This window comes from Acanthochromis polyacanthus, chromosome 22, assembly GCF_021347895.1.
Source record: "Acanthochromis polyacanthus isolate Apoly-LR-REF ecotype Palm Island chromosome 22, KAUST_Apoly_ChrSc, whole genome shotgun sequence".
NCBI classification, from domain to species: domain Eukaryota; kingdom Metazoa; phylum Chordata; class Actinopteri; family Pomacentridae; genus Acanthochromis; species Acanthochromis polyacanthus.
The window spans coordinates 10,287,747-10,313,585 of NC_067134.1; the positions used below are offsets into that span (position 1 = coordinate 10,287,747).

General features: G+C 42.1%; 3 protein-coding genes and 1 long non-coding RNA gene across 15 annotated transcripts in view; 2 read left to right on the top strand and 2 right to left on the bottom strand.

Annotated features, from left to right (window-relative positions):
* ptprnb (protein tyrosine phosphatase receptor type Nb) overlaps positions 1-3,233 on the top strand; it is a 60,433-nt gene extending 57,200 nt beyond the window's left edge. For all 4 annotated transcript variants that reach the window (XM_051942376.1, XM_051942379.1, XM_051942377.1 and 1 more), the window contains one exon: positions 2,562-3,233. In XM_051942376.1, coding sequence (XP_051798336.1) covers positions 2,562-2,633 — 72 coding nt within the window. In that variant the 3' untranslated portion in view covers positions 2,634-3,233. The remainder of the gene's footprint in view (positions 1-2,561) is intronic.
* A 361-nt stretch (positions 3,234-3,594) lies between these two features.
* LOC110969780 (tubulin alpha-1A chain-like) lies at positions 3,595-14,615 on the bottom strand. Of its 7 annotated transcripts, none has more exons than XM_051942190.1 (5): positions 14,505-14,615; positions 14,177-14,399; positions 13,858-14,006; positions 13,044-13,778; positions 3,595-3,953 (listed from the first exon to the last, which is right to left on the bottom strand). In XM_051942190.1, the coding sequence occupies exons 1-5, from the start codon at positions 14,505-14,507 to the stop codon at positions 3,711-3,713; spliced, it is 1,353 nt and encodes a 450-aa protein (XP_051798150.1). In that variant the 5' UTR covers positions 14,508-14,615; the 3' UTR covers positions 3,595-3,710. The 7 variants fall into 7 exon arrangements, with proteins under 7 accessions (XP_051798150.1, XP_051798149.1, XP_051798145.1 ...); XM_051942189.1 differs by lacking the exons at positions 13,044-13,778; positions 13,858-14,006; positions 14,177-14,399; positions 14,505-14,615 and adding exons at positions 9,161-10,087; positions 10,167-10,315; positions 10,473-10,695; positions 11,217-11,354 and having other exon boundaries at positions 3,595-3,761; XM_051942188.1 differs by lacking the exon at positions 3,595-3,953 and adding an exon at positions 8,699-9,934 and having other exon boundaries at positions 13,626-13,778; positions 14,505-14,604.
* On the top strand, positions 9,138-13,115 carry LOC127531888 (uncharacterized). The gene is made up of 2 exons (XR_007939126.1): positions 9,138-9,274; positions 12,966-13,115. It is a non-coding gene; the product is annotated as an uncharacterized LOC127531888 (long non-coding RNA).
* A 2,481-nt stretch (positions 14,616-17,096) lies between the features above and the next one.
* bin1b (bridging integrator 1b) overlaps positions 17,097-25,839 on the bottom strand; it is a 40,741-nt gene continuing 31,998 nt past the window's right edge. For 2 of the 3 annotated variants that reach the window (XM_051942306.1, XM_051942307.1), the window contains 3 exons: positions 24,352-24,489; positions 20,633-20,653; positions 19,989-20,419 (listed from right to left, as the gene is read on the bottom strand). In XM_051942306.1, the coding sequence (XP_051798266.1) occupies positions 20,030-20,419; positions 20,633-20,653; positions 24,352-24,489 (549 nt within the window). In that variant the 3' untranslated portion in view covers positions 19,989-20,029. The other variant, XM_051942308.1, reaches the window with a different exon arrangement.

Here is a 25,839-nt window from a genome sequence, read left to right on the forward strand (position 1 = left end):
GTGAATCCGAATATTCGGCTCTCAAAACAAATATTCGGATACCACCGTAAGGACAGAATATTTGGATATTCGGGTCCAGCTCTAATTAAGAGACTTATAATATTAAGAAACTTACACTACTGACTAACTTACTATATTAAGACACTGACTTACATACTGCTACAATTCTACAATTTCATTTAGCAGACGCTTTTGTCCAAAGCGACGTACAACACAAGCAAGAATTCAGACATAAGGAAAAACCTTTAGTAAGTGCAAAAAGTGCAAAAAGTGCAATTGGTCAAAGGTGTTGCCATCAAGTTGACTGTATTAAGAGACTAGTTAAGACACTAACTTTTCTAAGAGACTTACAACGCTGACTAACTTACTATATCAAGATTCAAACCTCCAGTCTCTAGGTTACCAACTGCTCCTCTAACGCCCTGAGCTACAGCCTCAGACACTTGCTCTTTGTCTCTTTACTTTGGGCACTGACACTTACCATACTAACTTACTATATTAAGAGACTTACAGAAAAAACAATCAGAAGCTACACTATGAGAGACATAGCATGAGGGTAGGCTTACGCACTATTACATAAGAGACTGAAAGTGAAGATTCAAAGAGTAAATGTCTGAAGCAACAGCTCAGGAAATGGAGGAGCAGTTGACTACTGCTTATGACAGACTGTTCAGCCAGAGGGAACGTCAACAGAGCAAAGAGGAAAAGCTCCAGTAGTGAAGGGGCCTCGGTAGTGTGGTGAAGGTGTTGTTTCCCCCGGTGTTTCTAAGAGACGTCACTGGAGGGACATCGAGCTCCACACAGTGGTCGGCTGAAGTTTTGACTGAGTATTATAGTGTCAGAGAGACACAGTAAAGCTACTGATAGAAGAGGGTAGGATTACTGACTACATAAGAGATGGTTTTTCAAGCGACTATAGAGTTTTCTCTTCGTGTTTTTGTGGCTGTTGGTCTTGAACCTGAAGCCTCCTGGTTACCAACCACTAACTCTCTGAGATATCGCCTCAGACACTTGCTCTTTGTCTCTTGACCTTTTTCACTGAAGACGCTTCACTTCTGTAAGTCCTCAACTCTTTCATTCAGATGCTGGACTTTAAAACTGAAGGTCTTCCTTGATGTTCATCCTCACCTGTGGAAACACAAAACAGAAGTCTCATTAGGACAGAACTGTTAAACTCAGAGCTTCTAGACTCTCTTTTAAGTCTCCTATTACCTTCACATTTACTAACATCTTTCATAATTGGGGTCAATTTGACTCCAGAAATTGAACGTCCAGAAAATTCTTACAATTAAAATTGTTCCCCAAGTTGATGTGTCTTTATGTCTTTTTGTTGAGCACCTAAGGAGCCCTTTCAATAAAACAATCCCCAGCCCCTGCCCTTAGACATCCAGAAAACTTGTTATTCGACTGTGGAGACATTTAGATCACAACAAAATCTCACTAACTGATCAAAGATTGGAGAGAGAGATCTCTGTTTGGTGTTTTAATGGCTTCATAATACAAATATACACCTTTTTTATACAAATATAAGTACATATTTTGGTTATCTGTAATATTTAGAATGAAAAACTCTGTTATCCACAATAGTAACATGTATTATGTTCAGGAATCAAACTGACCCCAGGAAAAACAAACACAATTTCAAAACATTTAGGGTCCTAAAGTTTTTTGAAGATTATAAAACTTCATGTTAGTGACTCCTGTGTCATCCAAAACTAAATTGTGAAAGTTCTTGATATTTTTTTGTTTTCTACAGCTAAAACACTGACGCATACAACATGTGGACTGGACATTGAAAACATTAATTTCATGTTTTATGTTCTCATTAAATGAGGAAAAGACATAAAATATGAAGAAAATAAAATTATGTTAATCATTTATTTACAGACGTTACACACTTAATTTTAGGATAGACGATAGGAGGGTTAAGTAACTAAGCTGTCAGGTTTGATACAAGCTTCTCCACATTTACTATAAACTTCAAAATAAAATCCTTTTTTGATTTAAAAAGCAGAAGTAAACTGTTATATCCAGTACAGTGATTCTTAGCTAACATGAGCAATAGGTTGACCATTTCCTAACCAAAAAAGGTCAAACTTAATGACAAATTAAAGCTAAATCAATTATTTTTGTGTCGTTTCTGACCATGAAAAAGTCATTATTGATGTTATTTAAAATGATTAAAATATAGATTGAGACTTTTTCCCCCTCTATTCCAGATGCCACACTATAATCTTTATTGAAGTTACTTATTTAGGCTGATTTTCTGTGACTTTGCTTTCTGGACTCAAATATTTTAACAATGTTGGCTCAACTGAAATAAACATGACCTCTCACTAAACAGTGCCACAAGTTTACCAACAAATAAAGTCCAAGTAATCAGTTTTTGGGTGCAGGTATGAAATGTTTTTCATTTGTCCAGACTCACAGACGAGCAATATCTACATATTTGCTGTTAAAACTGAGAATTTCTCAACAGCTTCACAGTGATTTCCTAAACTCTACTCTGACCAGTATCTTACCTGGAAAGCCCAACTGATGAGGTTTCTTGTCGTTTCCAGGACCAGTTTGAGTTTGCGCTGACTGCAGTGGCTGAAGAGGTGAACGCCATCCTCAAAGCTCTGCCCCAGTGAAACCAGTCCAGCCTGTCACTCCTCCCCGCCCCTCAGCTCACCCTGTTCCTCTCTGCCATGATGAAAAATGACTTCTTTGCCTTGAAAACCCAACAGTGATGTCACACAAAACAAAGTGAAGGTCAGGAAGGATTTACACAGGAGTGGGATTTTTTTAACCGTTTGTGGTGCAGACATTAAACTCTGAACCACAAACTAAACACCAGATTGATCTACCTGTGAAAATCCAACCTCAACTTCCAGTAGCTCCAGTTTAAGCCAGATTTAATTTTTCCTAGTCCGTGTGGTTAAAGTTTGTTGAACCTGTGCTGCTGTCAGATGGTTTCCAACCAAGGAAGCTAAATTTTAAAAATCTATTTTAAATACATGAAGTGTGATGATTACATTATATTTCCACATCCTGCTGCATCCTCATCTGACAAGAAAAAAAAAAAAATCCTTCTGTTTGTGCCACTCAGATCATTTTATGTCTCTGGATATATTGTTATTGACCTCTTGCAAGACAGAAAATGCAACTAAAAAATATTCTATGAAAAAAATAAAAGCTATTTTGTATCTGTGACACCTTAAATAAATTTGTGTTCAAGTGCTGCAACAACATCTTGTGACCTGTGATTTGTGCTCTGGAACTCCTGATTTAACTTTAAGGTGATTCCTAAACAGATCAGTCTACCCTGTTCCTCAGGACCCCATGTCCTGCATGTTTTAGATGCTTCCCTCTTCCAACACACCTGATTCAAATGATCAGCTCGTTATCAGGCTTCTGCAGAGGCTTGATAAGCTGATCATTTGAATCAGGTGTGTTGGAGCAGGGAAGCATCTAAAACATGCAGGACATGGGGTCCTGAGGAACAGTGTTGAGAACCACTGCTTTAAAGTACCTGCAAATACACATCAGTCACTGGAGCATCAGCCTAGACTACTTTAACATTCACTGCTAAAGTCAACACAGACAAGAGAATATGCTTGACCTTCTTTATTAGTTTGCACAAATAAAAATGAACATGAACGAATGTGCAGAGTTGAAGGAATGAGTCCAGTATGGCTTCATGGAGCTACAAACAGATGTTCCAGGACTTAATACTCTTCTCCCTCCTCATCCTCTTCACCCATGCTGTCGGTTCCCACCTCTTCATAGTCCTTCTCCAGGGCGGCCATGTCCTCCCTGGCCTCTGAGAACTCTCCCTCCTCCATCCCCTCTCCAACGTACCAGTGGACGAAGGCCCTCTTGGCGTACATCAGGTCGAACTTGTGGTCCAGTCGGGCCCAGGCCTCTGCGATGGCGGTGGTGTTGCTCAGCATGCACACGGCCCTCTGGACCTTGGCCAGGTCTCCTCCAGGAACCACAGTGGGAGGCTGGTAGTTGATGCCCACCTTGAAGCCAGTTGGACACCAGTCCACAAACTGGATGGTGCGCTTGGTCTTGATGGTGGCGATGGCGGAGTTGACATCTTTGGGCACCACATCTCCACGGTACAGCAGACAACAGGCCATGTACTTGCCATGACGAGGATCACATTTCACCATCTGGTTGGCCGGTTCAAAGCAGGCATTGGTGATGTCAGCCACAGAGAGCTGCTCGTGGTAGGCCTTCTCTGCTGAGATAACCGGGGCGTACGTGGCCAGGGGGAAGTGGATACGAGGGTAGGGCACCAGGTTGGTCTGGAACTCAGTCAGGTCCACGTTCAAGGCTCCGTCGAAGCGCAGGGAGGCGGTGATGGAGGAGACGATCTGTCCGATCAGCCTGTTCAGGTTGGTGTAGGTGGGACGCTCGATGTCCAGGTTCCTGCGGCAGATGTCGTAGATGGCCTCATTGTCCACCATGAAGGCACAGTCAGAGTGCTCCAGGGTGGTGTGGGTGGTCAGGATGGAGTTGTAGGGCTCCACCACGGCTGTGGACACCTGAGGAGCCGGATAAACTGCAAACTCCAGCTTGGATTTCTTGCCGTAGTCGACAGAGAGACGCTCCATGAGCAGAGAGGTGAAGCCGGAGCCGGTTCCTCCTCCAAAGGAGTGGAAGATGAGGAAACCCTGGAGGCCTGTGCACTGGTCAGCCTGAAACACCACAGTTCAAAATGTTAGATCTGGCGTTAACATCAGTTTAAAAGTGCAAAATTTTAACATGTTTAAGGAGTCTGGGCTTACCAGCTTGCGTGTTCTGTCCAGAACCATGTCAATGATCTCTTTTCCGATGGTGTAGTGACCACGAGCGTAATTGTTGGCGGCATCCTCTTTGCCTGTGATCAGCTGCTCGGGGTGGAAGAGCTGACGGTATGTTCCTGTACGGATTTCATCTGCAGAGCAACAAGAAGTCAGGATTAGAATTAAACTTCACGTAATTCAACTATGGTGACAATTTCCTGAGAACTAATGCTAAAATGAGCTGCATTAAACTTCAAAATACAGAAGTTCAATGACTTAAGTCACAACACATTTACAGTTGCTGCAACTCAATCATCAGCTACACAAAGAACTTAAGATCTTATGAAAAACCCTAGAGCTAGGTTTTAGAAGAGGCAGAATCTTTGCCAAGCCTGGCATAAAAGTCAGCATATTTTGTTTGAGAACCGAGCAGCAGAATGTGTTTTTTGCTGCATTGCTGGTATAATGATGTCTTATAAGCCAGTCAGGGCTGGCACACTTGTGCATGACACAAAAATAAAGAAGTCAATTCTAAAATTTTTAGGCTTTGAGGATGTACCGTTTGATTTTTCTACCACATAATTTAGGAGATCCGTTTGGTAAAACTCACCGATGACTGTTGGCTCCAAGTCCACAAACACAGCTCTGGGAACATGTTTTCCAGCTCCAGTCTCGCTGAAGAAGGTGTTGAAGGAGTCGTCTCCTCCTCCGATGGTCTTGTCGCTGGGCATCTGACCGTCAGGCTGGATGCCGTGCTCCAGGCAGTAGAGCTCCCAGCATGCATTGCCCATCTGGGCGCCGGCCTGGCCGACATGCATAGAAATACACTCACGCTGCAGAGGACAGACAGGTCAGAAAGTTAGATTTTAGGTTTTAAACAAAACAAATCTGGTGAGGCAAAGAATCTGTACAGTCACTTCTGTGTCTTAAAAAGGGCCAAAGCTGATTAGTTTGAAAAATTACAACTGTAGAATCATAGAAAAACAATTTAAAATGCTGAAAAAAAAATTAGTAAATAACTTGGAAGGTTTCATAATGTTCAGTTCAGCTTCATCTTGCAAATTGAGTTCCAAATAAATATGGACATTTATTCATTTTCAACTATACAATATCTTATCTGCATATTACAAGATCAATTCTTAGAAAATGTACAACAAATACATATAGTTAGTCATCAGCCTGGAACACTCCATGTATGCAAATATTACCCTATTCACCTGAAGTGCCACCCTTTAAATACAGACTAGTTATGCCATAATTTAAATAGCTTCACTATCTGATCAGTTCCACATAAGTAATGGTCTATCTACACTAAATGGACAAAAGTTGAAACATCTAAAATTCAATGTGTCATGCTACAATTACACAACCAGTATTTTTAAAGTTCTAAATATTAACTACTCCTGGCCCTCAAAACATGTCAGTAAAGCTGCATCCTATTTAGAATGACTTTACTTTTATCGCTTCATTTACTGTTAAAAACGTGGGGTTTACATAACTGAAAATGGCAGCAGACACCGTTTGAAACGCAAATAGCAGTTACATAACCCTGACTTTCAAGGATTCTTTCCAACAGTGCGCAGTTTTGCAGCTTCCTGGAATTTTAAACTCTTAAACCTTGTCACCGGATGTACATTAACGCATCTTGGCGGGAACACGCTCGGTCACATGACAGTTTCCCTCCCAGTGAAACTCAGCCAAAGGCAGCCTCTGAAAGCTGCCGTCCAGTCACATGGCAGCGTTCTCCTCCCAGCGGCAGATCAGTGAAAATCCCCCACCGGCAGGCAAAGGCTGTCTGAAACCCTGGGACAGCCTCCACCCTGCCCCCACACTGCTGTGTTCATGGGCAGGGCGTTATCTGATGGCGCCGCTAGTTTGCTCACATATTATAAAAAGTTTGGCCTTCGGTGGAGCTACTTCCTGGACAACGTGGCACATGCTCACTCAAACTCATACGAAGTGTTTTATTAAAGTCCGCCGTAAGTTAACAGGTTAAAGTAACAGTTTGGCGGTTTAACGGTACTTTCCGGTCCATTTTCTCCCTAAAACTGCGCCACTAGTTCAGCCTCAACCACGTCACACCCAGTTAATCATGCGGGGCCGCGACAAAGAGCGGTCATTTTAGCTAAAACAAACAGACTTTTTCGCTAGCTTTAATCTTAAACATAATTTCGTCAACTTTGTTAATATTCGACAGTTACTGGCATTTTTCAAAACAAATGCAACTATTTCCTTTCAACAAAGACAAAAACTAAGTCGCACAACATATTAAATAGTATTTTTAAAGCTTCAGAATAACATTTTTGGCAGTTTATTCCATTTAAACTCACCATTGTTAGTTCAGTAGTTTTCCCTCTAGCCGACGTGAAGGATCGGGTGTTGAAGGCGGTAGTGAGGGGCGGAGAAGCCGCCGCTAGTACTTATACCTCCCCGGGGGCGGGGCCTCAGCCGAAGTTTGAATTTCCGGTTGGCGGGAACAGCCGTTGACTGGAACTGCTTCAAGAGCGCCTCGGAAGTTACAACACCAGCGTTTAAACAAGCAAATGTAAATATTTAATGGTCGATTTTTTTGCTTTTTACATAACTAGAGGTTTCACATTTAAGATGTTTTGATTGTTTTTTTTAATTCTGTTGATGTAACACATAAAATTCAAGATCAGAGTGATGTCTGAAGATGCGTTCAAGTTCCTCCCTGGTGTAAATTCAACAATCAAATTCTACTCACCAGCTGTGTCTGCAATTTTTGTCCTACCTGTAAAATGTCACTTAAACACAGCAAAACAACAACAAAAAGACAGAGAATGATTAAGAACAGAGGAAAACGACTAAAAAGACACACCAACTGTCCACAGAAGAAAATTGCCACAAGCAGATGCAAAATTAAACAGTAAAGCAAAACAACCACGACACACAAAATGACACAACATAACCACAAAAGGCACTTAAAGACTCAATAAAACACAAAGAGACTTAAATACTGCAACATAACCTCAAGGGTACATAAAACAACCATAAAAAGGGGCAAAATGACACATGGAACAACCAGAAAGACAAACAAAATGATCACAAGGACATGCAAAAATAACCACAGAGACTCAAAATGACCACAAACAGAAGTAAAATAGCCACAAATAGGCGTTAAATAATCACAAAAGACACTTAAATACCACAGAAACTTAAAAAAACCACAAAGAGATGCAAAAATAATCACAATGGGCACAAAACAACTACAAAGGGAAGTATAATGATCACAGAGAGATGCAAAACAATCCCCCAAAATAGCAAAATGACCACACAAACAAACACAAAAGACTCAAAGCAAACACAAAGACAATACTGTCCACACTGAGGAAGAAAATGATGACAAAATGGCACAACACAATCACAAAGAGATTCTAAATGACCAGACAGAGGTGTAAAATGAGAAATGCATAGAGATTCCATGCAATAAAAGAGAGACCGGAAATGACCACAAACTGACGGAAAATAAAGGCTACATGGCTCCGTTTAGTTTTTGAGTTCAAATCCATATTACATATTGGCAAGAACTTAGTCCAACACACTTCAGGCAATGACGCATGTTTTACCTTCACTGACTTTTGTCCTCTTGATCTTTTGACACATTAACATGGAAAACAATATACGTGACTAAGGAGGTATAAATTTGCTAAATTGTGAAGCTTACTTTGAAAAGATATTTCCACTGTGTAATCACCATCTAATGGCTACTTTTCCTGACAGAACCTAGGATTTTTTTAAATGTCTTAATAAAGAATGAAATGTGAAGTACAGAGCTGAGTTTCTCTGGAGAAACGGAACAAAGTCTGAATATCATGTGTTTTAGACGTTAATCATTTCGGAAGGACACACTAAAAGCCATAAGAACAGTGATATATTGACAATGAAAACAGCAGACTGTACAGTACAGTGTAAAGCTGGATGATTTTATTTGAACAAGAAAAACTCAACACACGACTTTTCGATACCACTTAACTAAACAGTTTTCTTATGATGCAATCAGTCCGTACAGTGGCTGTCCAACAGTACAACACAGTTCTTTTGTTATGTTACATAGAAAGGAGCAAAGACTTTCGCAGCTGTACAGGTGAAGCATGAACATACATTTTAACTGGACTAAATGTTGTGTTTTTTTAATTACCAAAAACAACCAAAGTTCAAGACATCACAAACTTTAACATAAAAGGGCCACAGTGTGCTTCAAACAAAGTGCTTTTCAGATAGTTAAGCCGTCGATGCAGGAAAGGTTGTTTGAAGTGCACTGGTGCCCAAAAGAGCCTAGAAAGCATCGGTTTGTTTGTTTTAATTAAAACTTAATACTCCTCTCCCTCTTCCTCTCCTTCGTCACCGATGCTGTCGGTTCCCACCTCCTCGTAGTCCTTCTCCAGGGCGGCCATGTCCTCCCTGGCCTCTGAGAACTCTCCCTCCTCCATCCCCTCTCCAACGTACCAGTGGACGAAGGCCCTCTTGGCGTACATCAGGTCGAACTTGTGGTCCAGTCGGGCCCAGGCCTCTGCGATGGCGGTGGTGTTGCTCAGCATGCACACGGCCCTCTGGACCTTGGCCAGGTCTCCTCCAGGAACCACAGTGGGAGGCTGGTAGTTGATGCCCACTTTGAAGCCAGTTGGACACCAGTCCACAAACTGGATGGTGCGCTTGGTCTTGATGGTGGCGATGGCGGAGTTGACATCTTTGGGCACCACGTCTCCACGGAATAACAGACAACAGGCCATGTACTTGCCATGACGAGGGTCACATTTCACCATCTGGTTGGCCGGTTCAAAGCAGGCATTGGTGATCTCTGCTACTGAGAGCTGCTCGTGGTAGGCCTTCTCTGCTGAGATAACCGGGGCGTAGGTGGCCAGGGGGAAGTGGATACGAGGGTAGGGCACCAGGTTGGTCTGGAACTCCGTCAGATCCACGTTCAAGGCTCCGTCGAAGCGCAGGGAGGCGGTGATGGAGGAGACGATCTGTCCGATCAGCCTGTTCAGGTTGGTGTAGGTGGGACGCTCGATGTCCAGGTTCCTGCGGCAGATGTCGTAGATGGCCTCGTTGTCCACCATGAAGGCACAGTCAGAGTGCTCCAGGGTGGTGTGGGTGGTCAGGATGGAGTTGTAGGGCTCCACCACGGCTGTGGACACCTGAGGAGCCGGATAGATAGCGAACTCCAGCTTGGATTTCTTGCCGTAGTCGACAGAGAGACGCTCCATGAGCAGAGAGGTGAAGCCGGAGCCGGTTCCTCCTCCAAAGGAGTGGAAGATGAGGAAACCCTGGAGGCCTGTGCACTGGTCAGCCTGCAGGGAGACAGATAAACTCTTCTTAATAACTGGTAACACTTTGAGTTAAACGGATGATTATTGACATCAAACTCACCAGTTTTCGAATCCTGTCCAGAACCAGATCGATGATCTCCTTACCGATGGTGTAATGACCGCGGGCATAGTTGTTGGCTGCATCTTCTTTCCCAGTGATCAGTTGTTCAGGATGGAAGAGCTGACGGTAGGTTCCTGTACGGACCTCATCTGGAATCAGAAAACATTGACACACAAATCAAACTTTTTGTACAATCACACTTTTCCATTGCTACCTAATGTTAAAAGACACTTTGCAAAACTTCTGTGTCCTAAATATATCCAGAGCTAAGAAAGCACCACCCAACAGTCTCCTTATTGATCTCACCGATGACTGTTGGCTCCAAGTCCACAAACACAGCTCTGGGAACATGTTTTCCAGCTCCAGTCTCACTGAAGAAGGTGTTGAAGGAGTCGTCTCCTCCTCCGATGGTCTTGTCGCTGGGCATCTGACCGTCAGGCTGGATGCCGTGCTCCAGGCAGTAGAGCTCCCAGCATGCATTGCCTATCTGGGCTCCAGCTTGGCCGACATGGATGGAGATACACTCACGCTGCAAGAACAAGTTGTTCAGATGTCAAGAACAAAATATCACAGCACAACCCAATCTCTTTCACACTGTGAGGTATACAGATTTCAGATGACTGGAAGAAAAATAGGACAGCACATCCATTAGTTCAAAAGTAATTAACACCGCGAATGTTCAGGTCTATTTCCCCGAGACAGGAGCTGTTACTTGAACCCATTCACACCATGTAACAGAACCAAGATCAAGTTAATCTACACTTCATCGGAACGGAAAACAGCTGCAGGAACACTTTAAAAAGGCAGCTGTGATTGTTCCTCTTTTTAAGCAAGCAGGAGAAATGTTAAAATGCCATGATGAGTCACTTAGCAGCTTGACAATCTCATATTTTTACAGCTAAACAGAAAGAGAACTGTCAATAAACCCCAAATATCTGATCAAACACACAAAATATCAGCATCAAACTTAGTTTTTGTCATCTGTCTGAGGTGTTGTTCCTTAAAAATCCTGTAAAGTTGATCATTAGAGGAATATAAAGAGATCCTCACCATGTTTTTGTTGCTCGCAGCAGTCCCTGGTTCACCTGAGATGAGTAACTGGGGATGTTGTGTCAGGTACGAGTGCAGGAAGCTGCTTTATAGCGCTGCATCGCTAGGCAACAGCCTGGCATGTTGTGGTAACTGGAGGAGCTGGAGGAGCAAACAGCAGCTCCTTCGATGAAACATGAGGAGGAAGAGCACAAAACAGAAAATCTACCAAGATATATAGAACAGTGGCTGTTGTTACACAGCTGAGTAACCGTCAACGGTGACCTGAGTGGCTGTGAAACATGAGCCCAAAGCGCCTGACATCTCCTCAGTTTGACACGTTAGATTTAAGGCTGGTTAGTTGTTTTTACTGAGCAGCAAACATGAGGTCAGATATGTGGAAGGACACTTCATCTAGCTGAGGAAACATTTCATTGCTGATTGATCAAACTCACAACCCCTCAGTTGAAAATAATTCATGTGCATGAAAGAATTACTTCCCTCACATGCTTGTGTTGAAACGATGCATTTGGAGCCAGCGTTTTCTAATCTCACAGGAGATGAAACAGATTATCTCCCCAGAGTGGACTGAATAGGCTTTTGTTACAGATCACCGTTGCATTACCTCTTTGGTTGACATTCATTTGCATTGCAAAGGCTGCCGACTGCTCTCAAAGGCCGCTGACATCTGAGATCTGTGTTTCTCTTCCAGCAGGTTGCTCAGCGTCGATGTAGGTACACAAAAAAAAAGAAAGGCAGCACGGTGGACGCATTGACTTAACTGGACACATGTAATGCTACCAGCTAGATTAACAAAGGATTATGATTTTATCCCAAAGAATTTCCACAAACAGATTAAGACTGTTGTATTTAGAGAGCTAGCAACATTAAAAGAATTTCAGAAGAATGATTTAGTGTAAAAGTGACGATAGTGATGCTGAAGCCACTAGAAAAAAACTAATCAGGAATTCCTAATTTGTGGTAAAAGATATTAAGCTACTGTGAATGTTTGAGTTCAAATGGCTGTTTAATGTTTCACTGCTGCATCTGAAGGTAACCGGAGAGACGTAATAACAAGCTGCCAAGTAAGGATTGCCAGAACTTGTTCCCATTTTGTTTCCTTAGTTACTCTCCTGTCTGGCTTTGTTTGCTTCAACTTCACTCCACTTCAACTGCAAACACTGTCATTGGCGAAGCACACTCAGAGGTAGTTGAAGAAACTAATCATCAGAACACAAAGGGGACGAGGTGGTTTCTGTGAACCTGCAGGGCCTCTCATTGTTGCAAGACAGATTTATTTCAGCACCAAGAAAACAGACAAATTCTACTTTGCTTTATTTTCCACAGAGTATTCTTGTTTTGTGTCAGATCAATACATGATATTGTTGTAGTTATGACAACTGAAATACAATAATACCTTGAAGCACTAAAAATGCCAACCCCTCTTCTTTTAACCCTTCAAATGTCACAAACCATGAACACAAAAGCAAACTTCAAACAAAGTGCTCATTCAGATTATCTGAGAGTGTCTGGAACCTTCGATGCAGCTTTGATGCCAAAAAGGAATAAAGTAAGACTTGATTTGTTTGTTTTGATTCAAACTTAATACTCCTCTCCCTCTTCCTCTCCTTCGTCACCGATGCTGTCGGTTCCCACCTCCTCATAGTCCTTCTCCAGGGCGGCCATGTCCTCCCTGGCCTCTGAGAACTCTCCCTCCTCCATCCCCTCTCCAACGTACCAGTGGACGAAGGCCCTCTTGGCGTACATCAGGTCGAACTTGTGGTCCAGTCGGGCCCAGGCCTCGGCGATGGCGGTGGTGTTGCTCAGCATGCACACGGCCCTCTGGACCTTGGCCAGGTCTCCTCCAGGAACCACAGTGGGAGGCTGGTAGTTGATGCCCACTTTGAAGCCAGTTGGACACCAGTCCACAAACTGGATGGTGCGCTTGGTCTTGATGGTGGCGATAGCAGCGTTCACTTCTTTGGGCACCACATCTCCACGGTACAGCAGACAACAGGCCATGTACTTGCCATGACGAGGGTCACATTTCACCATCTGGTTGGCCGGTTCAAAGCAGGCATTGGTGATCTCTGCTACTGAGAGCTGCTCGTGGTAGGCCTTCTCTGCTGAGATAATCGGGGCGTAGGTGGCCAGGGGGAAGTGGATACGAGGGTAGGGCACCAGGTTGGTCTGGAACTCCGTCAGGTCCACGTTCAAGGCTCCGTCGAAGCGCAGGGAGGCGGTGATGGAGGAGACGATCTGTCCAATCAGCCTGTTCAGGTTGGTGTAGGTGGGACGCTCGATGTCCAGGTTCCTGCGGCAGATGTCGTAGATGGCCTCATTGTCCACCATGAAGGCGCAGTCAGAGTGCTCCAGGGTGGTGTGGGTGGTCAGGATGGAGTTGTAGGGCTCCACCACGGCTGTGGACACCTGAGGAGCCGGATAAACTGCAAACTCCAGCTTGGATTTCTTGCCGTAGTCGACAGAGAGACGCTCCATGAGCAGAGAGGTGAAGCCGGAGCCGGTTCCTCCTCCAAAGGAGTGGAAGATGAGGAAACCCTGGAGGCCTGTGCACTGGTCAGCCTGCAGGGAGACAGATAAACTCTTCTTAGTAACTGGTAACACTTTGAGTTAAACGGATGATTATTGACATCAAACTCACCAGTTTTCGAATCCTGTCCAGAACCAGATCGATGATCTCCTTACCGATGGTGTAATGACCGCGGGCGTAGTTGTTGGCTGCATCTTCTTTCCCAGTGATCAGTTGTTCAGGATGGAAGAGCTGACGGTAGGTTCCTGTACGGACCTCATCTGAAATCAGAAAACATTGACACACAAATCAAACTTTTTGTACAAACTTTTTGTACAATCACACTTTTCCACTGCTACCCAATGTTAAAAGAGACTTTGCAAAACTTCTGTGTCCTAAATATATCCAGAGCTAAGAAAGCACCACCCAAAAGTCTCCTTATTGATCTCACCGATGACTGTTGGCTCCAAGTCCACAAACACAGCTCTGGGAACATGTTTTCCAGCTCCAGTCTCACTGAAGAAGGTGTTGAAGGAGTCGTCTCCTCCTCCAATGGTCTTGTCACTGGGCATCTGACCGTCAGGCTGGATGCCGTGCTCCAGGCAGTAGAGTTCCCAGCATGCATTGCCCATCTGGACGCCAGCTTGGCCGACATGAATAGAGAGGCACTCCCTCTTCAGAAACATAGCAGATAAATTAGTAAGGTCTTGAGCTGCCTTTTGGGCTAAAACAACATCTTTGAAAGTGGCCAGTGTTTCTGTGAGAACAAAGAAACTTACCATAATGATAAATTCCTGTTGTTGAAGTTTAAGATCTGCAGAGGAAACCTGCAGTCTATGAGGGTTTCTCTGCTACTTATACTCCTCCAGGCGCTATAGTAACAGCTTTGTTGATCAGAAATGGAAGCTAGCTGGGTTCAGCCGAGGGGAAAAGCTAATAGCAGACATGCTCTGCCACACATTTATAACCCTTCGTCCTCCACCGAGATAATGTATAACCCTGAGCACAGATGTCAGGCACGTAAAACTCATTCAGGGCACAGGTGACAAAGCAAACAGCGCATTGTTTCAGTGTTTGTGAAGCACACTGGGATTAATGAAGTCGAGGCTCTGAGGGGGACACAGATCTCCATGGAGATCCACCAAGAGTGACTCAGCTGGAATGAAATATTTGCATCCAGGATCTTTTCACAAAGTCACCTCACAGTGTTTTATTTGAATATTTACAAACTAGCAGAAGTGAAGCACAAATGCACAAAACCGCAAACACAAATTTGTCGGAATAACTTCCTTTATGGACGCTGAGGTTCGAGAAAAGCTCACTGAGAAACTAACAATAGCAGGTCTGTTTGTTAATGTTAAAGGAAACTAAAAATCTATGTGCTCCGCTTGGGAGCAATTCAGTTTTATCAAGTTCAGTAACAAACTGAAGTCAGCTGATGCACTATAAGGTCAAAAACAATGAAACCTGATTGCAAAAAAGTTAAAATCCTGATTTGTACTCATGAGATAAGCTGAGATAACATGGGAAAACTTGTTCCTGTTTTATTTCTCTCAAATCTCCTAAGTTTTAGTATTTTCCATTAATTTAAGTTCGGTTTTATCTTACAATTTTGCCTGTTTGGTCTTGTGGTAGTATTTCACACTATTTTATTCTCTTTTACAAAGTGATTGCTCTTTGTGCTTATTTTCCATCTACCCTCCATGTCGCTGCCTCATTGTTAACGTGAACGCTCTCACTGAATAAAATTCCTGTAATAATCCTCGCTGCTGTTTGACCCATTGTTGTTGAACAGGATGCATCCCACCTCCTCCCTGTAGCTGAGGCCCGGCTGGCTGCTCTGTTGTGTTTTCCACATGGCTGGACGTCCTGTTGTTACAGAAACACACAAGGTCACGCTGCTGCTATGAAGCTCAAAACATCGGTGGCCACAGTGCAACATGTGGGTGGCAAGTCCCAGAGAAACAGAAAATAGGAGATGTTGTGGTGGGTGTCTCACTAATCTGCTTGTTTAACAGACAGAATGGGTTTTCAGCAAACTTTTAATGGATAAACAACCGAAACACTGAATTCTGAAGACACATTTAATGAAGAATATCGCTAAAAACTCACATTCACATTTGATTTTACGGCGCAAAAGTACTAAATAGAAAATACGCGAAAATAATCAGACTCTTTTGTGTTAATGTGATGGCATCTGAGCATGTCGACTTCCATGTCTGAATTGACAACTGGCTAACTTCTCCATAAAAACTGAGACGGAAATCTTACTAGATCAGATCTAGGAACATTTCTGCAGCGCTTTTAACATGCAAAGTGCTTAGATTAAGGTTTTACCTATGGAAGCAATTCTTTCTATTTCACATCTATAATGAACTGAATTATCCATTAAAATGAAATGATTTTCAGGTGATGTGGAGGCAGATACAGAGAGACACACTGGAGATCGGATGACTTAGTTTGAGACTAAGGTTTACCGATATCAGGTGAAGTGACACCGACAGAGTAGCAGTACATGCAAGCATCAGTTCTGAGGATTTTCTCTGATCTTTGGGTTTATACTGTAGTTGGGAGAAGGTCAGATTTAGATTACAGACCAGTATGGAGACAACTAGTCTGCTTAGTTACGTCAGAATCGAGAATATCTAATCTCCTGCAGCATCTGCTTGTCGAAAGGCGATTATGACCTCAGAAAGGGTAAAGAGTCATTTTTCCTTCACACGGCTATCGCATTAGATTTACAGTGGATTCTAAATATGCAGCAAAGATCTGATATCTAGATTAAAAAACACGTATCTGCACAGTCAGGATTTGTTCGAGCATTATACATTGCTTGAGTCCAATCTCGCATACATTATCATTAAAAGTTTGGGGTCACCCAGGCAAATCCATGTTTTCCATGAAAACTCACACTTTTATCCATGTGCTAACATAACTGCACAAGGGTTTTCTAATCATCAATGAGCCTTTCAACACCACTAGCTAACACAATGTAGCATTAGAACACAGGAGTGATGGTTGCTGGAAATGTTCCTCTGTACCCCTATGGAGATATTCCATTAAAAATCAGCTGTTTCCAGCTACAATAGTCATTTACCACATTAACTATGTCGAGACTGGATTTCTTATTCATATAATGTTATCTTTATAAAAAAAAAAAAATGCTTCTCTTAAAAAATTAAGACATTTCTAAGTGACCCCAAACTTTTGAATGGTCGTGTTCATGTACAATATCCACCAAATGTTGTGTTACTCATGTCTGAAAACGGGCTTTATTTGATCTGGGACCAACGATGTGAATGCTGAAGATTTTAATTCCTTTAAAAAAATGTCATTTTAGTTCATAATAAACATCCCACACTAAGAGAACACTCGTTTTATTCATCTTTAATGAGGCTGATTTGATCCAACAGATGGTTCTTTAGATACCACACAGACTGATTCCTCTTTCATTTATTCCACAGTGTAAAAATATCTTTGCATGGGTTTAACTTTGGTTTCTGTGGTACGTTTTGGTAACAACAGCCGCAATTCTGTGACAAGTATGCTGTCAAAACCTGATCTCTACTGGAAACAACATTAAAGAATTGTGGTAAATAAGAAGGTGGAGGAAATAAATCAGCAGCTGAGTTTGACAGACAGGTTCAGCTTTTCATCCATCAATGAAAAGACAAAAAATAAATCAAAATAAAACCATATGTGCATTAGAAAACTGAAGCCACACGTCAAGTCATGTCCTCAAAATGGCCGATAATATAAATGACAGACTACTGTTCCCGTTGAAAACTCTACAAGCCCAACAAGCTGTCACAGACTTTGATAATCTACCGTTTAGATGGGTGGTGTCCTCCAGGGCTCTATTCTAGGACCTCTCAGCCATGTTTCATAGAGCGACTCCACCTGCTGTCACAGTGTTTGTTGTGGTACAAAGCAAATGACAATACAACGAAACGCTTCATGCAGGGAACCGTGAAAAGTTCTCAAAACACAACCGGCGACAACACACAACATAAAACATCTTGACATTCATACAGTACATTCGTGACGTAATTATCCGGTTAAAATAGAACTAACACATGCTTTGTGTTTTGTTTGATAAAAATATGAACAAAACCAAATGAACGAGTTTAATTTTGGGTTTACAGTTCGACTAAAACATTAGAAATTAAACCAAATTCTTTATCATCTTTTAACTTTGTTTTTGTGTAATTACTAAGTGGCACCGTTTTCAACATTATCTCGTGTTGTTACAGGTAGACATTTAGTGACGATATGTCTGTCTTCATGTCTAAGATGTGTGAGGAGTGATCGGAGCAGGGGGCAGAAACTGTAGGTGGCGCTGTCCTCAAACCTTCTGGGTAAAGTTCTCAGGGAAAACACCTTTGGCTGAAATATCTTTGTTCTGCATCCAGCTGGACTCGGTGACGCCCATGAGCCAACCGTCATCCTGCAGACAAACAAAATAAAAAATAAGTTTCATTTAAAATATCTTTACATCTACCAAGATATGCGAGTAAGCAACGAGAAAAAAAAAGAGTTTAAATGCAAATAAAAACCTATGAAATGCAACATCTGAAAAGAAATCAGCCATGATTACAAACAGAGAAATTCTTGAACAGAACCAATTAGACCAGACATCAGGAAACAGTAAAAAAATAACTGATCTGTTTATTCTTGTCCCTAAATCCTGCAAATATTCAGATCTCAGTGATACATGACAAACCGTAGCACTAAATGTTGTCTTTTTCTTGTGAATTTTTGGGCATTTTTTAAATGTATTTTTTGCAGACAATTGATTACCGACAAAGCTGCATGCTGTCAATGAACTAATGTTTCAGTGTGAATTATTAACGTAAACCAGAGGGTCCTCGGCATATGACGTCCTCGACCTACAGCGTTTCTTAGATTATGCTGCATTCACTAATTTCTTGCCCTTCATTATGGCTCCCAAGCGTAAGTCACACTCTTCTGATGGCAGTGCTTCAAAGAAAATTAAAGCTGCCTCCATAGAAGTGAAATTAGATACAATAAAACACTCAGAACAGGGCGAAACTGGAGTTCTTACTTATGGCAAAAATCGACTAACATCTGGCCATAAGAATGGAACTCTGATGTAAGTCGAGGACTCCCTGTATCTACCTTTATATAACGCTCCTCTGTGGTATAAAGACATACAGGAGGTTTGACAGGAGTTAATGGTATAAATACATTTGTTAACAAACCACCACTAAGCTTGTTAGCTTGCTAACTGACAGTAGCTAACTTCTAAGCATGCCAGCAGACTCACAGACTTTCTGAGGAATCACACCAGCACCATCTATTTTGCTATTTTGTGTAATGAAAACTTTTTCTCTGAGATTACGTTCAGAGAAAAAGTGGCCATATTGGCAGTCCACTGTTGATGCAGCTCGGTTGGTTGCTTAGTAGCTTTTTGGACAAATCATGTAGATCAATAGTTACGTTTCCATCCAAATTTGATGCATATATTCCCAGGTTTTCTAGGAAAATCTGCAGAAGAGAAGGCAAGTGAACATCCTTTTTCCATTCGTTGTTGCTACTTCAACATTAGGAGCTGGTTTTTGAGATGAAGAAGAGGTTGCAATGAAAACAAAACTGAAGACGAGATGAAATTTTCCCACACAGATCCGACGGAGGGAACACATCAATTGGTTGTTTCGTAGTTTTCTGATTTAATTCCATTATATCAAATATATACGCACAACTCAAACGATGCATCTAAAGGGACTGGGAGTGTCACAATATCTGATTTTGTCTGCACAATTATAGAGGCCAGAAGAATTCCTAATAGTGATATATTATGCATGGAAATAATAAATCAATGCCCAAATGTTTAATCAATCATTTAATATTGCCAGAACAAAAGAAGTCCAATTAAAACAGCCGCAAGATTAAAAAAGGAGGGTTAATTAAATTTCCCTCAACTGTAAATCTAAGATAAACTGACCTGCTCATCGGGGTTGTCAAAGGCCACAACCAGCACCATGTCTCCAATCTTCAGCTCCAGCTCATCGCCGTCAGTGGCGGCGTAGTCATGTATCGCTTTCACCTGAAGTCAGAGAACCATCAGAACACAGGTTTACATTTATATCTGCTCTGCAAATAAACAAAGAACCTCACAAGAAAGTGCACGAAGCTCCTGAAAACAGGAGCTCTGATCGAGGATAAACGTGAAGTGGACTCACCTTGTAGAGGAACCCTGGAGGAAGTTCACCGTCGGAGCCGTTGGTCACCGCGCTCTGGAAGAAAAATGACAGAAAAGTCCTCGTATGTCATTAAAGAAAACTTAATTTTGTTTGTTTGGTGAAGAAAGTCTGACGGACTCAAAGTGTGGAACAAAGAAGGAAAGAGGGGAACATCTTTCTGCCACTTTCACCAGATTTTCAGGAATTCTGGACCATTCAGGATGTCCGTCCAACTCTACCTCGTCGTCATCCCCCCACCCTCCCTGATCCACGTTAGCACCGTCATCGTCGTCCCAGTTGGGTTCGGTGTACGGCTGAGCCGCGTAGCCGCCATCTTGGCTCCAGCTCTCCTGACCCTCAGCGTCGTCCCAGCTGGGCTGAGTGTAGCTCTGGGCGCTGCTTTCGTTGTAATCCCAGCCGCCCTGCGCTTCCTCTGGGTACCGGTTATCATCATCACGCTCTGGTTCTGGCTCAGCAGCGTCCTGTTCTCGCTACGAGGGTGGTGGAGCATCATGGGAGGTTTGGAGGAAGGGCGGGTGGATGGGCAGCGTAAAGGAGGAAGTAAAGGTCACGACCGAGGGTTGTAAAGGAAATTAAGAAGCGAAAGAGGAAGGTTTGGGTGGACGAAACGAAGAGTTTAGAGTCCGTAAACCGACAGAAGAGAAGTTGTGGTTTTCTATTCAAAGAGATGAACACCTGCTTACCCATGAGTCCCATGACGGCGCCTTACATGGAGCAGTGAGGAAAGAAGACGAATGAGACTTTAAAATCCATTGTTAGAATGTGTACTCAACATCAAACATGAACATTTGTGCATTTATAAAAGGAGGGATTCATTTTCTTTGCTTCTTTTTGGTCGATTTATTCGTTTCAGGAAGAGGAAAGCGCTAAACCTTAAAAGGAGCTAAATGCATAAAATGTAAACCCCATTTCCAATGAGGTTGGGACATTGTGTAAAACGTAAATAAAGACAGAATACAATGATTTGCAAATCTTTTCCAACCTATATTCAGCTGAATGCATGACAAAGACAAGATATTTAAAGCTCAAACTGATAAACTTTATTCCTTTTTTGAAAATACTCACTAATTTCGAATCACGTTTCATAAAAGCTGGGCAGCAGCAAGAAAAGGCTAAGAAAGTTGAGGAATGCTTAAAAAAACACCTGTCTGGAAGATTCCACAAGTGAACAAGTTAGCTGGAAACAGGTGAGCATTGTGATTGGGTGTAAAAGGACACCGACGGAGTTAATGCAAGCATCAGTTCTGAGGATTCTCTCTGATTTTTGGATTTATATTGTAGTTGGGAGAAGGTCAGACTTAGATTATAGACCAAGTATGGACACAACCAGTCTGCTTAGCTACATCAGAATAGACAGTATCTGATCTCCTGCAGCGTCTGCCTGTCTAAAGGCCATTATGACCTTAGAAAGGGGAAAGAGTCATTTTTCCTTTCATACAGCTATTAAATTAGATTGTTAGTGGATTCTAAATATGCAGTCAAAACTTGATTTCTAATAATAAAATAAAATAATAATGTTTGTCAGTTTGAACATCTTGTCTTTGTCATGTTCAAGGGATCCTCGATTGACGATGGAGTTCCATTCCTACGGCGCGACGCAAGTCAATTTTCGCTGCAAGTTGGAACTCCGGCAAAAATGTCGACAAAGCCGTTTCGTGCATCACAATATCGTTCAGTTCTTCAGAAAAGTCATGAATGCCAATGACCAAGGTCGTCTCATAGCGCCGTGTGACGATGTGTTCGTCCTCTCCGCTCACTAACCAGTTCCAGCGTCATGACAAATAGATATTCAGCTGAGCATACTGTATATTCAGCTGGATATAGGTTGAAAAAGATTTGCAAATCATTGAATTCTTTTTTTTATGTTTTACACAACACCCCACCTTCATTGGTGTTGGGGTTTGTAGATTTCAAACAGCGAAGACAGGCTGCCTGGTTGTGACTCATATGAAAGGCGTTTAATCAGCTTATTAGTTCCAAACATGCAAGGCGAGGTCGACTGAGCAAACACACACACACAAAGACATGCAGCGAAGAAATCAGAGGGTTGTTTCCTGATAACACACCAACTGTGTTTACATGCATCCAAAAATGTGAATTTTGTTTTGCACCAACTTACAGTATGCGCTGTCAAGGTGTAAAACTGGCATGCACTTTTGATCAGATACTGAAGATAAAATAGCTTAAAACAGTCACATTTAAAGACTGTACAATTGTAACTTAGAACATAAGCAGCACTTGTGGTGATTTAAAGCCCAAAATTTAAAACAAAGGAAATGATAAATTAGATTTGCTTGTGAGTTTATGAATTTAACTCAAAACCTGCACCTGGACCATTTATTAGCACAAGAACCATAAAAACAGACCAAAAAAGTCACATTTTTACTGAATTACTGAATTTCCCTTCGGGGATGAATAAAGTGATTCTATTCTATTCTGATTCTATTCTATTTTTAACTTTCCGACAGTTCTTGAATTCATCAAATGTGGAGAAAATTAACCAAACCTCATGTTGAAATTGTGATATTTCCTTAAAATTCCTTTCATTCTAGATGTCTCAGTTTAAATTTGGCCAGAAATATACACTTTGTTCCAGATTTAGTCACAAAAAAACTGCAACACACAACAATAACACAAAAATTACATGAAAACAAAGCAGAGAGGAGAGTATAGGAACTAATTAGAGACTGAAGCAAAATAAAACCTACTCGAGCCATAAATTAAATGCAGTTTTAAAAATCTAAATAGTTAAGTATCTATGGCATGTGCAGTAAGTATTGGTGACACCTGTGGACAAGGGATAGAGGGTTTATGAAATAAAAATACCAAAAATGATCAGAATCTTCCATTTTTTCTAATCTTCTATGGCATTCTAACTGTGTCACACTGCACAGAAGTCATTTCTGATTTTTCTGTATTTCTAGTACTGGTTGCTCTGTTTCCATAGAAGTACAGGACTTTATACTGCAGTGAAATATAAACCCACAGTGAGAAAAATGTTGGTTGAACCACATGTAAACACAGTCTTCAGCGCTGAAAGAAGTCCACCAGCTTCTGGTCTGAACAGCACAAACCCACCTTAGGAGCTGGTAACGTAACCGGCTGTAAAACCTCCACATCCCAGTCCAGCAGGTTCACCCCTGACCAGGGCTCACACTGCCTCACACACATAAATAAATACGTATATTCAGGTTAGGAGGGGTGGTATATTTAAAAATGTCTGCTCTGTAGGTCAACGTGTCAATCTAACATCATAAAGCCAAATATTCCAGCAGCAAATGAGAAAACCTGAGTTACAGTACAGGGTTTGAAACCTGTGATATAATATTTTGGCAAGAAAACAACATAAAAACACATTAAACTTGATTGTTAGAGATGACAGCAGCAGAAAACAATAATAAATCTGAGCAGGGTTGGATGTGGAGTTCCTCAGGGCTCTTTCCTCAGTCCTCTTTGTCTTTTGTTTTTAACCTCTACATGCTCCAACACACTAAACATTTTTTTCATTTTTCACTTACGGTTTTAGAATTTTTTTAGAATGGTGATGTTCCGTTTTATTATTACTATTATTTAAGTAAACCTACATCTGTGTAGCAGCAATTACAAACTTATAGACTACCCTAACAGTCAGGGGTAACAACACCAGAATAAAAACTATTATTTTAGAGGAAAATATTTAATAAATTTGTGGAGGGTTGGAGTTCCTCAGTGTTCTCCACCACCGAAGGTCCCCCAACAACCCAAGGTCCCCCGAGTGCCAAAGGTTCCCCAGCAACCCAAAGGTCCCTCAGCAACACAAAGTCCCCCAGGTGTCAAAGGTCTTCCAGCCACTCAAGGTCCTCCAGGTGCCAAAGGTCCCCCAGCAACCCAAGGACCCCTAGCAACCCAAGGTCCCCCAGGTGCCAAATGTCCTCCAGCAAAACGAGGTCCCCCAGGTGCCAAAGGTACCACAGCAGCCCAAGATTCCCAAGCAACCAAAAGTGCCAAAGGTCCCACAGAAGCCCAAGGTCCCCCACCAACCCAAGGTCCTCCAGCAACACCAGGTGCCCAAATACTGGCCCCATCAACCCCTGGTACTCAAGCACTGGCTTCAGTGACCTCAGATGGTACACTATCCATTCAAGAAGCCAGGCTACCAGCCCAAGGTACTCCCGCAGAAACTCCATTAGACCAATCAATAACCTTAGCAGCTACAAGCTAACATTATGGAAGACACTCAAAATCTCTTCAGATTTTACTTCTGGTTCTGTAACTGCATACAGGTTTGTTCTTTACTTGTTTAATTCAACACACTAGTCAGGTTCTGTTTTGGTGCTATCATTCAAACCGACCTACACTAAGGCGGTACTACTACTGCTGCAGGTAACTCTTGTCATAATTAGATTGGATTAGTCGGACTGACCTGTAGCGCTGTGTCAGTCGAATCTGTGTTAGTGTCAGGCACCGAGGTTTCGTCCTCCAGCTGGCCGGCACGCTGCTGCCTCTGGTCCGGTGAAGGCGTCAGTCTGGGTGGAGGCCGACTGGGAGGAGGACCGGGCCTCTGCACCGCCAGGACGGTTGAATCAAATCCACACAACACACGACGAGCAAGCATGCAAAGGCGGCGAAGCAGACAGATAAATGTTAGTATAAACCAGGAGCGAGTTTTGAGATTGACTCCTATGACCCCAAAAATAACAATAAAAAAGACTCACAACTCAACAACAAAACACAACATACTTTACAGTAGTTAAACACACCAGTTGAAGTAATCTCTATGTATAAACTGTAGCAGAAGACTCATAGCTTTTAAAATTTTAGCACAATTATGGCTCAAATATTGTATCTGTAATCGTTGTACAATCTTATTACATTTTGAGAATTTATCCTGCAACCCTTTCTTTGTGAATCACTGCTTTGAAAGTTTGGCAACTCCATTTTCTCCTCATTTTATTTCTTTATCTCTTCGGAAAAGTTGCACATTAATTAACACATAAATCCTAATTTAATTTACACTGGTAGCCGTAAGTCACCCTGGCAACATTTTACAATCAAATAAGAGAGAAAAACCTTAAAATAACCTTTACACAATACAATTTTTGGTGTATTTAATCATTTTTAAAACAAATTTCCCTCCAAACATGGCAGTCATCTTCACTATAACCATTTTGCTTTCATTTAATGGATGTTTCCTTGATATGAATATTTGCGTCTTGTTTATATCTTTAGTTAGCCTAGCCGCGCTAGACCCATGTTCAGAAGGCACAAGGGTCTAGGACCGCTCGACTGGGAGGGAGGCGGGCTAAAAGGTTGTCTTTCAAATCCCTCTGCAGCAATTGGGTAGGTATACAACCAATCAGTGCAACGCATAGACTGACTTAGTTCCTAGAGCGCCGGCGGATTGTGGCTAAGTCCCATTAGCTTCCCAACCAGCGGAGCCAACTGGTATATTAAGGATTTGCCATATCCCGTCGGCATAAGTCCAAATACGTCTTTCTTCTCAATGAAACACTTCAGTGCCGTCCTTTGTTTATCTTTCAAGTTGAATTTTAGCTTCAAATCTTTAAGGGCTGTGGCCAAAGCCGAGTCGAAAGATAACTGTTTATTGTGTGCCGGTTGTTTCTGTCAGAATCGTCGTGCCTCTGTCGTCACTTAGTTACGCCTGCCTTCTGACTCTACACTTCATGGTGATTGGTCCGGCCAGTTTTAGGAGAATCCAGCCTCGAGTCTTATGGACGGTAACTAGACCCACCCTGGCAGAGAATTAAATTCATTGCCGTGGGTTGTCTAGCGCGGCTAGGCTAATCTTTAGTATTACTTTCACTATATGTTTCCATTTGGAAAACTTGTATATAAATAAAGTTCATTAATTCAAAGCTGGATGCCTGAATAATTTAAGAACACACATATT